This window comes from Acomys minous, assembly GCF_964271855.1.
Source record: "Acomys minous genome assembly, chromosome: 1".
NCBI classification, from domain to species: Eukaryota; Metazoa; Chordata; class Mammalia; order Rodentia; family Muridae; genus Acomys; species Acomys minous.
Genome location: NC_140483.1, coordinates 144,683,500 through 144,698,848, shown reverse-complemented (window position 1 = coordinate 144,698,848; position 15,349 = coordinate 144,683,500). Strand labels below are relative to the sequence as shown.

Sequence of the window (15,349 nt, the reverse complement as noted above, 5' to 3'; positions counted from 1 at the left end):
CCTTATATTAAAGGCTTTGGGTTGTTGAAGAAGAGTTAGAGGGACATAGACAGACAAAGGAGATGAAAGTGGGATTCCTAAGATAATGGATTTTTGTTCCTAGAAGACTTTGCAAGGTGAAATGGAGAAAAAAAAAAAAAAGCACAAATAGGTATCTAAACAGGACCAATAGAAAAAAGAGGACCCAAGGACCTTATCAAGTGCCCAACTATAGGGTCTCTTCAATCCTGAAGGAGCAGGGTGGTAATTTGCTTTTCTCACATAGCTTCGTCATCTGTTCCCAGAAGTTCTTTGTCCAAAGAAACAAGCTTGGAAATCCCCTGGACAACTACAAGCCCCGCCTCTACACGTACCTTCCTTTTCCTTTCATTAACTCAGTCCCATTGGAGGAAAGCAGCTGGTCTACACTTTGTTCCACATCCTTAGCTGTTAGAACAACTCTGATGCCTTCATTAGGTAGGTGTGAAGGCACAGAGCAAAAACCGGCACAGCTTCGATCAAGAAGTAGGATGTGAGTAAAAGTTTTCGTGTTCAATACAAAATAGTCATGAAGTATAGTATAGGTAGTGAAAGGCAGGCTAGTTTCAGTGCACTAGAGCAAGAAAAGTAAGCCAGCATGGTGACTAACTTGGATCATCTGGCTTGACTGCAAGCATCTTTGCCTACTGAGATATCTTATCAGCCCTTAAAAGACATTTTAAACCAATTTCAAAACAGGTTACTAGAAAGAAAGGATCTTTGGAAAGGAAGTCAGACAATTTTCATGGTGTGGATCATGGGTATGGACTTGCCAAAGTGAGTCACATTAAGTGTCTGCACAGTAGCTGTATATTGCTAACATTGGTGGCTTCTGGAAGGTGCATCTCAAGGAGCTACTAAGAGAAGAAATCATTTTCAGTGAATGAGCTCCTGCTGTGGTTCCTTATATATACAGGGTGGGATTTCAGCTGATGAAGTAAAACCCAAGGTCTCTAGGATTGGAGGAGAAGATGCATTTACTGTAAAAAAAGACTCAGTTTTGTTTTCTATAGTCTCAGGAAATATCTGGGAAAGGAGCAAGGCCAAACTTGATTATGTAACTTCGGTGTTCCTTGTCTTTCTGGACTTCCTAATTACTGTCGAGTTAGTGAAAGCCATCCCTTGAAATAAACTTGGTGAAGATCTTTTCCCAGTCTGTAGGCTGTCGTTTGTTCTCTTGACAGTGTCTCCTGCCTTACAGAAGTTTCTCAGCCTCATGAGGTCCCATTTATTAATTGTTGACATTAATGTTGGTGTTCTGTTCAGGAAGTTGTCTCCTGTGCCAATATGTTCCAGGCTCTTCCCCACTTTTTCTTCTAAGTGACTTAGTGTCTCTGGTTTTATGTTGAGGTCTTTAATCCACTTGGACTTGGGAGTTGGGTATTTGATGTGCCTGCCTTTAAGACAGTATATGTTGCAGGTGCCAGTTATCTATAATAGGACATGAAGTCAACTTTCCAAAGAATACTAATTGTAGTTCTAATTCATTCTGGTGGAACCTACTCCTCCCCCCCACCCCCCACCCCCTCACCTCACACCCCATTTCAACTGCAGATTAAGGATATTTGCATTCTCTAAATACTGAAGTTACCCAAGCCTTTCCATCCATCAAGCCTAATGAAAAAATCTTTACAGCTCATCACTGGGGCACTCATTGTCATAACTGCTCAGGGCAGACTCTTTGTCATTATTACCCTTGTATCTAAATGTGTCATTTTCCAGCTATTTTAGACCCATTAAAAGTCTTTTTATTTCCAAGTAAGCTACAGTCTCTCTTCAGCCAGGTGGGGAAGAAGTCTGGCATCTATCTGTTGGGTAAACTATAACAAAGTGTTTTCTGTGACAAGTCCTGAAATGGGCATGCCATCAAAGCATGGATGTCCCCGAGGTAATGGTCTCATTATTGCATAACATTCAAAACACTTAATAAGTGTTGTTTCTTTTGAGTCCCCTCCCACAGTCAGCCAGACTTTCTCAGGCCTTTCCAACATCCATAAGAAGAAGAGGAATTCACTTCTGTCTTAGGCTAAAGTCACTACTCGCCTTGTTTGGACAGAGAGCTTTGTCCTTGGCAGAAAACCCAAGTAGCTTAGTCCAAACCTGAGAAATGAATTCCATATGCTAGATTGAGGGTAACGACCAACGTGAGGCCAGGGAAGTGTAAATAGAGGCTCTATCCTAGTCACCATGGCACAAGGCAAAGGAAGGGGTCAGAGACCCGGTGAATGGAGTTCAGAGAAATCCCTGAGTTGTAACTGATGTGCAGTAGTATGCCACAAATCACAGCTTGTCACACAACACCCTCCATGTCCTGGCCTAGGAAACCAGAACTGTGGCCACAGATTTTTGAAATAACAAGGGATCTTCCCAGAATCAAAACCAGACAGAAAATACGATAGTTAGCTGGGCCAGTGTTGGTAATTTGCTTGATTTTAATTTTTGGCCCGTGTATGGTAAATAGGTTACTTGCTCTTATTAAAGATAAAATTAGTGCTGTTCAACTGATGGTACTAAGACAACAATACCGATCAATAAGAGACCCCGACAGGGCAGAGTATAAATCTTTTAGTCTAGAATAAAATAATACTCAAAAATTAGAAAAGATATTCTAAGATTAGAATTATCAAGTAAAAGAAGAGGAGAATGAAAGGGAAAAATTTTAATTAGCATTAAAGCAACCAGAACAGCAGAGCTCTCTAACTCATAAGTGCAGGTCGACAGGTATGCTAGCCCAAGGTCCCAGATGATAAGCCACAAAGAATGCGGAGATAGGAGACAAAGGCCTACTGAGTGTTCCAGGGACCGGCTGGCCATAAAAGATAGGGAGAATACACAAGGACAAATTCCTGAGAGAAACAGGTACCGGACATGGTCGAATGAGTAATGAGCCAAGACACCTCATCCGATCTTATGGTGTCTGCTTAATCCCCCCCCCCCCTTGAGGCCCGCACACAATGTTCCAGGTTTGAGTTTAACCAGATTTGTCCTTAGCTCAGATAAACATCTACCCTCGGGTTCCAAAAAAAAAAAAAAAAAAAAAAACAGGAACCAAGGACTGTTCCCATGTGATTAAGTCTGAGCTTACCCCAGATCTGCCTACGAATTTGCTGATGTTCAAATATTTGAAACAACCAATCGTGTGTGGCCGCGCCAAAACTTCCCACTCCCCTCGACCCTTGCCCATATAAACCCCTAACCCCTGGGCTTCGGGTTCGACCCCTCTGTCTCCTGCGTGAGATACGAGTCGACCCGGAGCTCCACCAATAAACTGCCTCATGTGTTTACAGCAAAAAAAAAAAAAAAAAAAAACAAAAAAACAAAAAAAACCCAAAACCAGACAGAAGAGTGCAAAGGTAGTGGGCTGATTTGTTGACTTGAGTTTTCTTCAAAATACAATTTGGTGACCAGATAGGCTGATTACTTTGAAGTGTGACCTGAAATAGGTAAAAACAATTAGTTTTGTCTATCATCATTTTCTGATGCTTTGGGAGAAAATAAACAAAAGCAGTTCACTTTATCTTCAAAAATTCCATGTGTCTAGGTAAATAAAAGGAGTCCTTCAGACACTGGATGATGTCACACTTAGCATATAGTAGGAGAGAGCTCAGAGTTTGCAAATTATTCTTTCTCAGGACTTCCTTTCTTCTTTAGCATCCATGAACCATCTAAGTAGACACACCACACCAAAAAGGGCTGAACCTGCTTTAGAGGCATCTTCATGTAACAGAAAGAATAGCAATAGGAACTGGGCAGTGCTGGACCACAGTGCTGGGACTGATGTGTGTCAGTGTTTTTAGACTTTATACAGCTTCCCTGGGTTCATTGCACTGAAAACATCAGAATGCATTCATTATTTACCTGAGGGCAGGGAGTTGATGTTGGGGGATGAACAAAGCCTTAACTATTAGCTTTTCTCCAACTTTAGTCAGACACTACTTAGAAGATGTGCATGAATGTACACAAATGAGTTTAGGTAAACAGTGCAGGAAATGAGGACCAAGAAAGCTTTTAGGAGAGGTAATTTTTGTTCCTAAAAACAAAACAAAACAAAACAAAAAACCCGACTAATTGTTTATGAAAACTCAGAAATTTCAGGGCAGGTTGAAGACTAGGGATCCACAGAGTATAACTGATTTGACTATCTTACTAAATGAAGAAACTCTTTCATTTTACCTTAAGACATATGCATGCGTACTCATGCGTATCCTTTCTTATTCACCCCCTCTCATTCTCTGAATGACCTTTTAATCGTGGCCGTTCAGGTTCATTTAATCATGAACTGAACACGGCAAATACTCTGTGGTTCTTCAAATAGCACCAAGTGAAATGGCAAACAAAGGACATGAGCCAGAATACATTTTGTGATAATTTTTTTTTTCAATCTCTTTAGAAAAAAAAATACGTACAAAAAAAGTTAGGAAGAGCTGACATGGATGTGTCAAGAAAATGTTTTGATAGATACAGATAGAGAACTCCTTCTCTCAAAGGAGGGACACATTATTACCATGCTAGAAAAAACAGGATGCAGTTAAAATCTAAGAACAGTTACAAGCCCCCAAGGGAAGCTGTTGCTCTGGGCTCTATGTTGTAGATGCTCTGATATCCTTTCTGTAAAATAATACTGTGCAAACTGTAAAATATTATTTTTCATATAAAGTCCATACAATATGATATACAAAACAGTTGAGTTGACAGGAAAGGCTGGTGCTAGCTGCTCTCTTGGATACAAGGCTACAGCGTCACCTGCCCAAGGGCAGAATTCCAAACCGACTTGAGTTCCTTAGGTGGGCAAGGCTATTATCTAAGAAAGAATCATATAACCAAAATACCCCCCAAATATAGGTCTTTGTGCCAATAGTTAGGCAACTAGGACTCCTAACTAGTGTGCCAATGTCATTTTGACTTGGAGTGCAAGAAACTAGTATCTCAGCAGAACATGGTGTTCTCTCTGAGGAAAAAAATTTTTTTTCCAGAATTAATTTTGAGATTTACAATTAACCACCATGGTCCTTCCTGTAACTCAAAAGTTTAGCTTTCATTAAAATTCAAAACTTCTGGAGGAGGCAGCAACTGTGGTAATAAAGGTTTAAAGTGGATCGTTTGCTTTATTTTGTGTCTATAAAACTGAGAAAAGATTTGTGTACAAATATCACAAAACAACATCAACCATTGAATAAATGTGATTCTTCAATGCACACTTGAACAAGAGGAAAATTTTGTTGGTTTTAAAATTCTGGCATAAATATATTAAAGCTGACCAAAAAAAATCAGGGCAAGCTACACCACTTTTTCATACAAAAAAATGTACAAAACATTAGCCTCTAACTAGGTAACTGTAATACTTGTCGTCACAGTTTGACTTGAGTAACTGTGTGTTTTGAAGTATTGAACTGGAAGGTTGTTGAAAAGAAAGAAAGAAAGAAAGAAACCCAAAACGGCTGCATCTCTTCGTTTCTCTCAGGTGACTTCGGTCATGGAGGCTGAGTGATTCTGCAGAGGAAACAACACATAGACCCTCAGAGTCGGGCTGACTGACTCTCATCCATTTCCCAGATGTCTTCCAGATCAAAGCTCACTGATTTCTTTTTAGTTTGTCATATTTTAAACTTTCCATACAATGTGTTTTGATTGTATTTTTTTTTCCCTCCCTGCAAATCCTCCCAGGCCTTCCTCACCTCTACCCACCCAGCTTCATGTCATCTCTTAAATGATTGACACCCCACAAACGAAAGCCACCAAACTACATGCTTTCCCCTTGATGTATACTCCTGTTACCTCTTCCTTCGGCATGTCCAGCCAAAGTAGCATCATTTCTTCATGCCAACGTTTCCTTACTGTTTTGACTAAGTATTTAAGTCAGGATTCCAAAATGACAGCTATATTCCATACCTTTGACATGCTTTAAATACTGAATACCAACTAAGCTTTCCCATTTAACCTGTTCTCGGAGTTACGAGTCGTGTGGGACTAAAATTATTCTCCAGTGGATAGAGGGGTTTTCACTCGGCTTTAGCTAATTTATAGAGAATGTGAGCTACATGATGCTGAGCCATTAAAATGGTTCCCCCCCCCCATATTTTAAAGTTAAATTTTATATGTGTTTGTGGGGGATGTCCCTGGGTGTACATAAATGTGTGACTACATGCATGTGGAAGTCAAAAGAACAGCATGTAGGAGATGGTTTTCTTTTTCCACAATCTGGTTCTGAGGAACTCAGTTCACCAGGAACTTGGTGCTAAGTACTTTTGCCTTCAAAGTCATTTCTCTGGCCTTAGATTATTTTATTTTATTTATTCATTTTATTTTATTTTTGGCCTTAGAACTTTAAGACCCTCTTCCTGAACCTGTACATGATAATTTTATATTTTTACATGAAAATATTACATGTATTTTGGAGATTTTATATCTAATGTAAATGAATATTATTAGACAACCACATCCTTGTTGTATTCTGTTGCTCGCCCACCACTGAGATTCAATATAAACATGCGGCTTCAGATGTGTGCATTTTCCTTCTAACTCTGTCACATTTTGCTTTAAAAATTGCTAATGTGGTCTTCAAAGTCTTGTTGTTTGTTTAAACTTAAAAAATCCTAAGCGATGGGACCATGGATTTGGTAAATACTTAAGGAAATTGTGGGTTTTTTTCATCTGATTATTAGAGGATTATGGACCTTTGTTTATTTTAGGACACAGGAGACATGTGTAGCAGATCAGTTGCATATTAAAACTTTTATTTTATTATTATGTATGTGTATCTGTGCATGAGTGTGCATGTGCATGCGCAGGTGTTCATCAGGAGGCCGGAAGAGGGTAGGTATCATGTTCCTTGAAGCTGCAGTTTTGAGGACTATGGGGTGAGTACACAGTTACTACACTACATCCCCAGCTCAAAAGTCCGTCACCAGCCTGGCCTACCGTTAACTGTTTGACTTGGGTTCTGAGAACAAATCTCTGGTCCTCTGCAAGAAGAGCCAGTGAGAGTAGACTTCATGTGTGTAAGTATGTGCTCCAAAGGGCAGTTCTGGTCCCTAATATCTCTGCCATTCTTCCCTGGGAAGCTGGGTCCATTCTCCCAACCACAACGCTGCAGCTTCTATGATAAACTCTGGCCTCAGGTGTCACACAGGAGGCTCTTCCCCAGAGAGAGCATGGAAGACACTTACATTGGGAGAATATACATTGGCTGAACATGTATCCCCTGAAGCACATTTTCCTACTCAAGCCTGAGAGGAATAGATTAAAAAAAAAAAAAAAGAAATTGGCTTTAATGAAATATGAGGCTGCCTGCTACAGTAGGACACACAGGACCTTTAGAGTTAAATGGGTCTGTGTTTAATTTTGATTAAACAATCTTAGGAATGCTACTTTAACCGTATCTTCCTTTCCAAAATAAGGTGCAGTCAATGGCAGGGGTACTGGTAAGACTGAGAGAAAAGGACTCTCAATGATTGCCACTTCTCTTTCTTGAACAAGTAAAGGCTATTATCTTCCTGTTTCTGTGGAAATGTTTTCCAGCAAGAGCAATACTTGCCTTCTCCACGCTTCTACCATTGGTATGGCCTAGGCCACATGGCTGGTACTGGCCACAGGTTCCTGTAACTGTGTTCTGCTCACTGTTTCTCTCAAGTTTGTATTTGTCACAAGCATGGTGACCCCAGAGATAGTGGCTCTGGTCTGATGTACTTGGTGTTTGACTAAAGGATCTACTTGAGGTTTTGGCTCTAGCTTCCTTCCCAGCCAGCCAGTATCTGTGTTACACTTAGTAAATGTCAGGAATCATGGCACATAAGACATGGACCATAGATCCCAGATCCTTAAAGGTTCCCAGCTCCAGGAGGGGCATACATATGAGGGAACACTATCTTAATGTAAGGGGCAATCACATGATGGACTCAGAAAGACCTTCTGCCCAAGCCTGTTATTCATGAGGCCTCAGATATTTTCTTTTCTTTCTTTTTTTTTTTTTACCATAATAATCCAATATTTTATTTCATTTCAGTGTTGAGCATTGGAGCACTTGCCATTTGAGGCCTCAGATCTTGATGAGGAGCCACATTCATAGACACGTAGAAAAAGTCAGGCTTGGAAGAGGTTCAGTTACAGCTTGAGCACCCAGTGCATTTACTGATAATCTTGTTGCTATTCTCAGTGTAAATATTCAAGCATCCTTTATCTCTGTGGGGAAGAACCACATCTAAAAGGGTTAGTACTTCACTTTTCAGGGTGAAACCTTCAGAGTATGCCCTAGAAATTTGTTGTCTTAGTCAACTACAAATAGTCTTGGAGGAGAAGAGAAAAGCTACTGACAGATGCTAGGGCCTGGCTGGTGTGGGCAGATGGATGACATTATTCTTAGACCAGGATATTCAGGGGACACTAGGTACACATAGGGCTGACACATCTGTGTAACTAAGCAAATGTTTCTTTTTAAATACATTTTTTTTCTGTATGAGGGTTTGTCTGCATGTTTGTATGGGCACCAACTGTATGTCTGGTGCCTGTGGAAGTCTGAAGAGAGATACTTTTCCTATAGTTCAATTATTTCTAATCAAACCTTAAGAAATGAGAGATATGAAAAAAGAAGCTGAATATGCTTGGTGCTGGGTTTAATGCTAAACCTACATAGTTTCTCAAAGTGGCAAGAATTTCATTGCTTCCCATCCCTCCCCCACCTCCCACCCCCACCCTCAGTTCACTAATGAAGTTAAATTTATTAAAGGTCAAAAGACACAGAGGAGCTTGTGACAGTCAATATCTAAATGGTGCGAGACATCTACTAATTCCTGTAGGAAGTGCACTGTTGTCCCTTGCATTTCAAGATGGACAGGATATTACAGAAAACATTTCCTTTATTAGAATTCCAGATGCCTGAGAAGAGGGGTGTTGGAATGAAAGTCATGGCTTTTTAAAAGGGGGCTATTCTCTTGTTCACTTTAAGAATATTTGCTCATCTTCACTTTCCCACCTTCTAGCTGGGTGGTCTGGGTAAGTAGTCTAACAGTGCTGACCTCAATGTTTTAATTCTTAACAGAGAAATGGGCATTGATGAATGTCCATTCTACATGGTGGTGATTCAACTAAGAATATCTTTTGATGCTCCTGGAATGGTTCCAGGCAAAAGTCCAGAGCACCTCTTTAGCAGCACTTTCTTTGGCTTTTCTTCTCTTCTCAGAGTAGGCATTTGTCTGAACTTGTATTCAAATGGTGCATTGAATTTAGCTCAGCATAATTGTGACGGCTTTATTTCCACTCTTCCCCAATCACTGGAGTTCTGGAGATTTAAGGCTGTGTGTCTATTGTTTTGACCTCATGCATGGACCGAAGGCTTGTTGTAGAACACTTAATAAAAGAGTATTGTATGTTGGATTTGTGACTGTTATCAGAAGAGATTTGTACCTCTAGTTTGAGTTACTAGTCACTGGATGGAACAACATCTTTGTCTGCAAAACTAGTTTCCCTTCCATGATCCATAGATGAAAAGTGTCTAGGAGGCCGAACCCAGTGGCCCTTCTGTTATTCATGGGTTCTTCAGCCATATGTTTATATAGGTGAAAAGTGTCTAGGAGGCTGAATGCGTACAATCCTTGTTATAGTCTCTCAACAGTATTGCTTACCAGCTATTTTCTTAGGGTTTACATTGTCTTAGCCATTGCAAGTGAAGTGAAGATGAATGCATAAATGAATTTCTGTGCAAGTTCCATGCAAACATTATAGCACACTACATGAGAAACTTGTGAACTCTGGGCTTTTGTAGCCCCTGGGAAGTTTGTATCTCCCTCTTTCCTGCCCCCAGTACACCAAGGGAAATGAAACCATAAAAGAAGCAATTTGGTTGTTAGTCAACCTGGCTTCCCATATGAATAGTTCATACTTCATGAATGTTTATTACACATTAGAGGCCTGAGTATCCTAAAGCTTCACCAGTGTAATTTGAACAACACTTAATGTTTCTTCAGGATTAAATAAGCCACCTGCAAAGGTTTTCTTTCTCAAGTCACCTTACCGTACCTGTGCACTTAAGGTTTCCAGAGGGCTTTCTATCCTTGGGAAAGCCATCAAGGGAACTCCACGGGGATCCTCAGGTTTGGGTTTGGAAGGAGAGCCTTGTGTTCCTTTAAAGTTATGGACCACACACATTCCCTGCAGGATGAGGGGGAACAGAGATTGGGGTCAGACTCCAGTGAACAATGTCTGGTTATCTCTGAGAGTGGCAAATTGCTGTCCTTGAATGCCATCCTCAAGGTGACATATTTCCTTGGAATTATGGGAGACCAAGAGTGAGGGAGGCTTGAAGTGTGGGCTGAGCACACTGCATGTTCTGGTGAAGATTAAAATATTGCCAGAGTTGCCTTAGGAATGCTAAATTTGAGGTGTTTGTAGTGTGTGGCATGCAGTAAATACTCAACTCCCATTTTCCTTCCTTTTTCCCTGTGTTCTTTCTCATGGGAAACACAGATGTGTTCAGTAGTATTGAAGAGGAACAGATAGTATACTGGCATTCTTGGGCTTTGCTTCTCTCTCTGTCTCCCCTACAGATTTCTATTCTGGTTACTCCCACTCTCCCTCTGTCTTTACTCTCCTCCTTGTTCCCAGCTTGATATGTGTCTCTGAGGTATGAATATATGTATTCAAGTAAGTGGGCAGCAGTTCAATGGCAGTTCTGGCTTTTTAACATTGGATGAAAGCAAAATTGACCACAACATCAAACCACTGGAAGCAATAACAGACCAAACAATAATAACCTAGGGATGGGAAAGAAGACTGCAAGTTTACTTAGAGAAAACAAGTGTAACTGTAAAACAAAATTTTTATACAGTACCCAGCAACCCACAAGCTTTACAGACACCACTCTCCAAGACTCATGCAACCACGTTGCATGTCTATGTTGCCATTTCTTTCAAGCAGGCACTCCAGTGATGTCTAATGTCAAGACTGTTGGACTTTTCTGCCAGTCGGTCTTTGTTTTTTGTTTTTGTTTGTTTGTTTTCGAGATGGGATTTCTCTGTGTAGCTTTGGCTGTCCTGGACTGGCTTTGTAGACCAGGCTTGCCTCGGAATCTGCCTCCTGAGTGCTGGGATTAAAGGCGTGTGCTACCATACCTGGCCCAGTTTGTCTTTGTTCAGTGATCTCCCTTGGAAAGTGCTCTGCTCTCTTGATGTCACCAATAAGTCTCGTTTTCTTTCAAAAACCTTTCCCAGGGAGTCTTTCCCATAAGGTAGCATGTGCATGAGATCATTTGTCAGTAACTTCAGTCAGAAAATTCACGCTCATCCTCCTCTCTTCTTCCATTATAAGAAGAAAGATGGGATCTGATGGAGGGAATTCTGGGTGATGATAGTTTTACAGATCATGTTCTATAGAAACATGTGAGCATTTTCAGGAAAAAAATATTTGGTCAACTGAGCAAAAGGCTAGGACTTCTGTATGTGTGTATGTATGTATAATATTTTTATATTAAGAGCAGAAAGGAAAAGTGAGTTTAGTAATAGGAATATGTGAATGTAAAATGAGTATATATATGTGACGCTTGGACTATAAAGGAGAGAATAGGATGGGTGGCAGGTCCTTTGAGATTTTGGTGACCTCTTTTCCTTGAGGAGGGTTTTACGATTGACATTGGCTTTATTTTACACAGAGCATGTATGTTTATATGCCTGGTGACATATTATCAAAACAAGAACCAAAGAATGAAACTTTACCTCTCTGGTATGTCCAGGCAGTGGAATATTACAAAGCAATAAAACGAAATAAATTATTTTGCATTCTATAATATGAATGAGTCTCCAAATGTAAATTTAACAGATGTAAAATATCAGAAAACACATATTATGGGATTTCATTTAAATGAAATCCAAATGTAGGGAAAAAACCAACACACTAAACCTCAATAGTTGCTTGAGGTGAAAGGGAAAGAAAAAGCAAGAGAGATGTCAAGTTCATCAAATTGGACAGTGTGTACAACCATATCCCTACCACATTCAATGAAACTGGAAAATCAAACCAAACCAACAAACACACAAACAAACAAAAGCCCAACTAACCAACCAACAACCAAAACAAAACAGAACAAAAAGAGAGCACAAGTTCTTCTTTTCCAGTCCAAGTCTTATCAAGGGGCTTTTCACATGAGCACACAGCGAGGTCTCCACCTGGTCGAAGAACTGAAACATCAGCAGAAACGGGGAGGCAGCTGTGTTTGCCATAATTCTTCAGGGAGGTCAGATGTTGAAGCCACTTAGTCGAAATCAGATGCCAAGAGGTGTGTTCAGACAAAGAGGTCTCTAAAAGGGGAGCCATTAGCTGTGGGGCTTCCATATTTTGGAGAGGGTATACACATGTGCATAGGTAGGCCAGGATCTGGGTCCAGGCCCAGTTTTGTTTTTTGTTTGTTTTTTTTTTTCAGTGATGTAGGAGAGAGTCTGATCCACTAACGGCTTTCCTCTTCTGTGCTTTGCCCAGAAACACAAAGCTCCTGAGCCCCAAACACTGAGCGTAAATACTTGAACACTCACATGAAGGTGCATCATCTATCAGTCTTCCTAACCAAAGTGAGGGCTCGAGGATGGAGCACAGCCATCTTTCTTGGGATTACTATTCTTTTGACTCTCTCCAGAAACAGGCCAGTCATATTTCTCAAAATATTTCTCTGATACTGTTCTTGTAGAAGACACATGCATATTTCCCAGAGAATTGCTGCTCAGAAGACAGGGACACGTAGAACAATGACTCAGACAGGAATCTGGGAAATTCAAGGCACTGTGACTCTACACAGAAGACATAACATGGAAGAAGTGGCAAGAAGGAGGCTAACTTACCAGGAACAGGGCCACTGCGGTGCCTAGGATGAAGCCGGCAATCACGTCTGAACAGTGGTTCCGGTACTCTGAGACCCGGTTGAGGCCTGTCAGGAAAGCCGTACAGAGGGTCCCCAAGCACAGCACGGGCTTGGCCAGCCGACTGCTCTTTGTCTTGATTGTGCTTGTGACGTACATCTGCAGTGGAGAGAGACCAGTGACTTCCAGGAAGTCCTTTCTCTGGGGCATCCACATAAATGCACACATAGTCCAGGTCAGAAACCGAGGCTCTGACAAAGGGGACCATAGCAACCACAGCTCCTTGGACAACTTCATTACTCGAGTTAGTTAGTGCAGCTATGACAATGAACATGCGTTCTTTTGTCACTTTCGCTTAATAATGTGTTTGTGAGCAAACTATCCTGACAGAAGGAATAACAGAAGAATAGTGGCCAGATTCAGAACATGTAATTTTTACATAAAGAACCAGAGAATCTTGTGGTGCTATTACAAAACCCATATTAAAAAAAAATCTTAGGTACCAGGTATACCTTCTATGTGAATGAGCTTGCAGCAGAGGATATCAGGTAGGTGACAGAGTTCACATTTTGCTTTTTGCTGTCCCTCATTTGTGGTACTTTGGGACCACGATATAAAAATTTTCACTGACTGGATGATGGATCTAATTTGAATGATCCAATCATGACTATAGGTCATTACTGTGATAGAAGTTGATTCTCATATCAGGGACAAGTGAGGTCTTGTCTATGGATCCATATACTTCAGAGTGTTTTAAAACACTAAAAGTTTTAAAACACAATATGTAAAAGGGCAAGGGATCTGAAGCAAATAAAAGATATTGCTCTCTGCCACTTGTAATGTGGGCCATTGTTATCAAATGTATCCACCATGGGCCAGAGTTTCGAAAATGTACATCTAGCAAATTACATCACTTTGGTAATTGCTATAACATGCCACTAGAGGGCACTAGTGACCCACCATATTACTTTTTCTTTTTTTAGCTCAGTCTGGCCTTAAACTTGCTACAATCCTCCTTTGTGGGTTCTGAGACTTACACACTTACAGACTTGTCTCATTAATTCTGATAAAAAATGGTGAATTCAGTAACTCTAAACCACACAAATACAAGGAAAGGCCGAGATTTAAGATTATAACCTAAAGAGTATTTGATGTTCTGAACACAAACACATTTACGTAGATGCAGCTGGCAATGTTACAATGGGAATTAATTTCTAGGAAGATGCTTCAACTAGCACAAATCCTAGTGGGATAAAGGCGCCTCTCTCTCCTACGTAACAGGTGCTGCACAAAACTCTGGAAGACCAAAGTCACACAGATTGTAGGATATTGTAGTATTCTGCCACTGTGGGAATTGTTACTTAAAATGCTGAATGCAAATACATATGTTCAATTTGACTTTTATGCTTCTATATTGTTTTCTAGGTATGTCTTTTATGAATCTTCCCTGTGAAATATGAACCATTAAGAACACAGGCCACTAGTTGATAGTCTTCACAATATTAAATGGTACCTAGGAAATACTGTTGAATACTGCTTTCACTAGAGTTTTCTTCTTATTTGGCACATAAAAATGCAGTTATCTATGGGTACAGTGTAGCATTTCAATACCTCTGTGCACCACTGAATAATCAAGCTCTGGCAATTAGTACATCTTGAGTAATCCTGAAGGCATAACTTAACACAAAACAGAAAATGTTTGTTCAGTTGGCATGTTGTGTCTGGGTTTATCTAATTGAGTGTGAGGCCTGATTTAAAAGGGTTGATATCCAAATCCTCAGGCGCTGCTGCACTGAGTGCTGTGTACATCTACTATATTCCTTCCATTCTCCCTGCCGACACGGACTTTTAGGTTTCTTTTGATGATGTCACACTGGTTTAAGTTTCCAATTTATTTGTATAATGGCATTATCAAAATTAATCTCACACAGAAGTGACTTGAATCTGATAAACATATAAAAAGGGAGGCAAATGCACATGCCTGTATAAAAATTATGCTCTAGATAATTTAGGAGCAAATCAATATTCTGAAGATCAGAAAACACACTAAATGACCCAGAGGATTCTTGGCCTATGTTTCCTCTTTGTTTTGTAAAGGAAAGAAGAAGAAGAAGAAGAAGAAGAAGAAGAAGAAGAAGAAGAAGAAGAAGAAGAAGAAGAAGAAGAAGAAGAAGGCAACTAACGAGGTGACCGAATGTGCCTCCCAGTGTGGCTGGGTGGAGAATGGGATCCTGGCCTCTGCAGATGGGGCTGAGGGTACCCCAGGATATCTGGGTAGTTTGAAATGAGACTTAGCTCTGTCTTGCTGTCCTCTCCAAGCTTCCCTGGGACTTACTAAGGGGCCCTTTTCATCAATGGCTGCTTCCACTGGTAAAATGCTCATGGTAAATGCACAGGGAGTGACCTTGTGGTATTGACTTGTGTGCATTCAAACTGACAGTTGTGCTTCCGAGTTCTGAGTTCAAAAGAAGCACACAACAGAGGAAGATGAAATA

At 40.5% G+C, this 15,349-nt stretch overlaps 1 protein-coding gene across 1 annotated transcript in view; it reads right to left on the bottom strand.

Annotated features, from left to right (window-relative positions):
* Nucleotides 1-5,321: 5,321 nt before the first annotated feature.
* Nucleotides 5,322-15,349, bottom strand: part of PLPPR1 (phospholipid phosphatase related 1) — a 260,986-nt gene continuing 250,958 nt past the window's right edge. The window contains exons 6-8 of the mRNA XM_084783425.1: nt 12,837-13,013; nt 10,030-10,161; nt 5,322-5,508 (exon numbers count right to left, since the gene is read on the bottom strand). Of these exons, the coding sequence (XP_084639551.1) occupies nt 5,476-5,508; nt 10,030-10,161; nt 12,837-13,013 (342 nt within the window). The 3' untranslated portion in view covers nt 5,322-5,475. The remainder of the gene's footprint in view (nt 5,509-10,029; nt 10,162-12,836; nt 13,014-15,349) is intronic.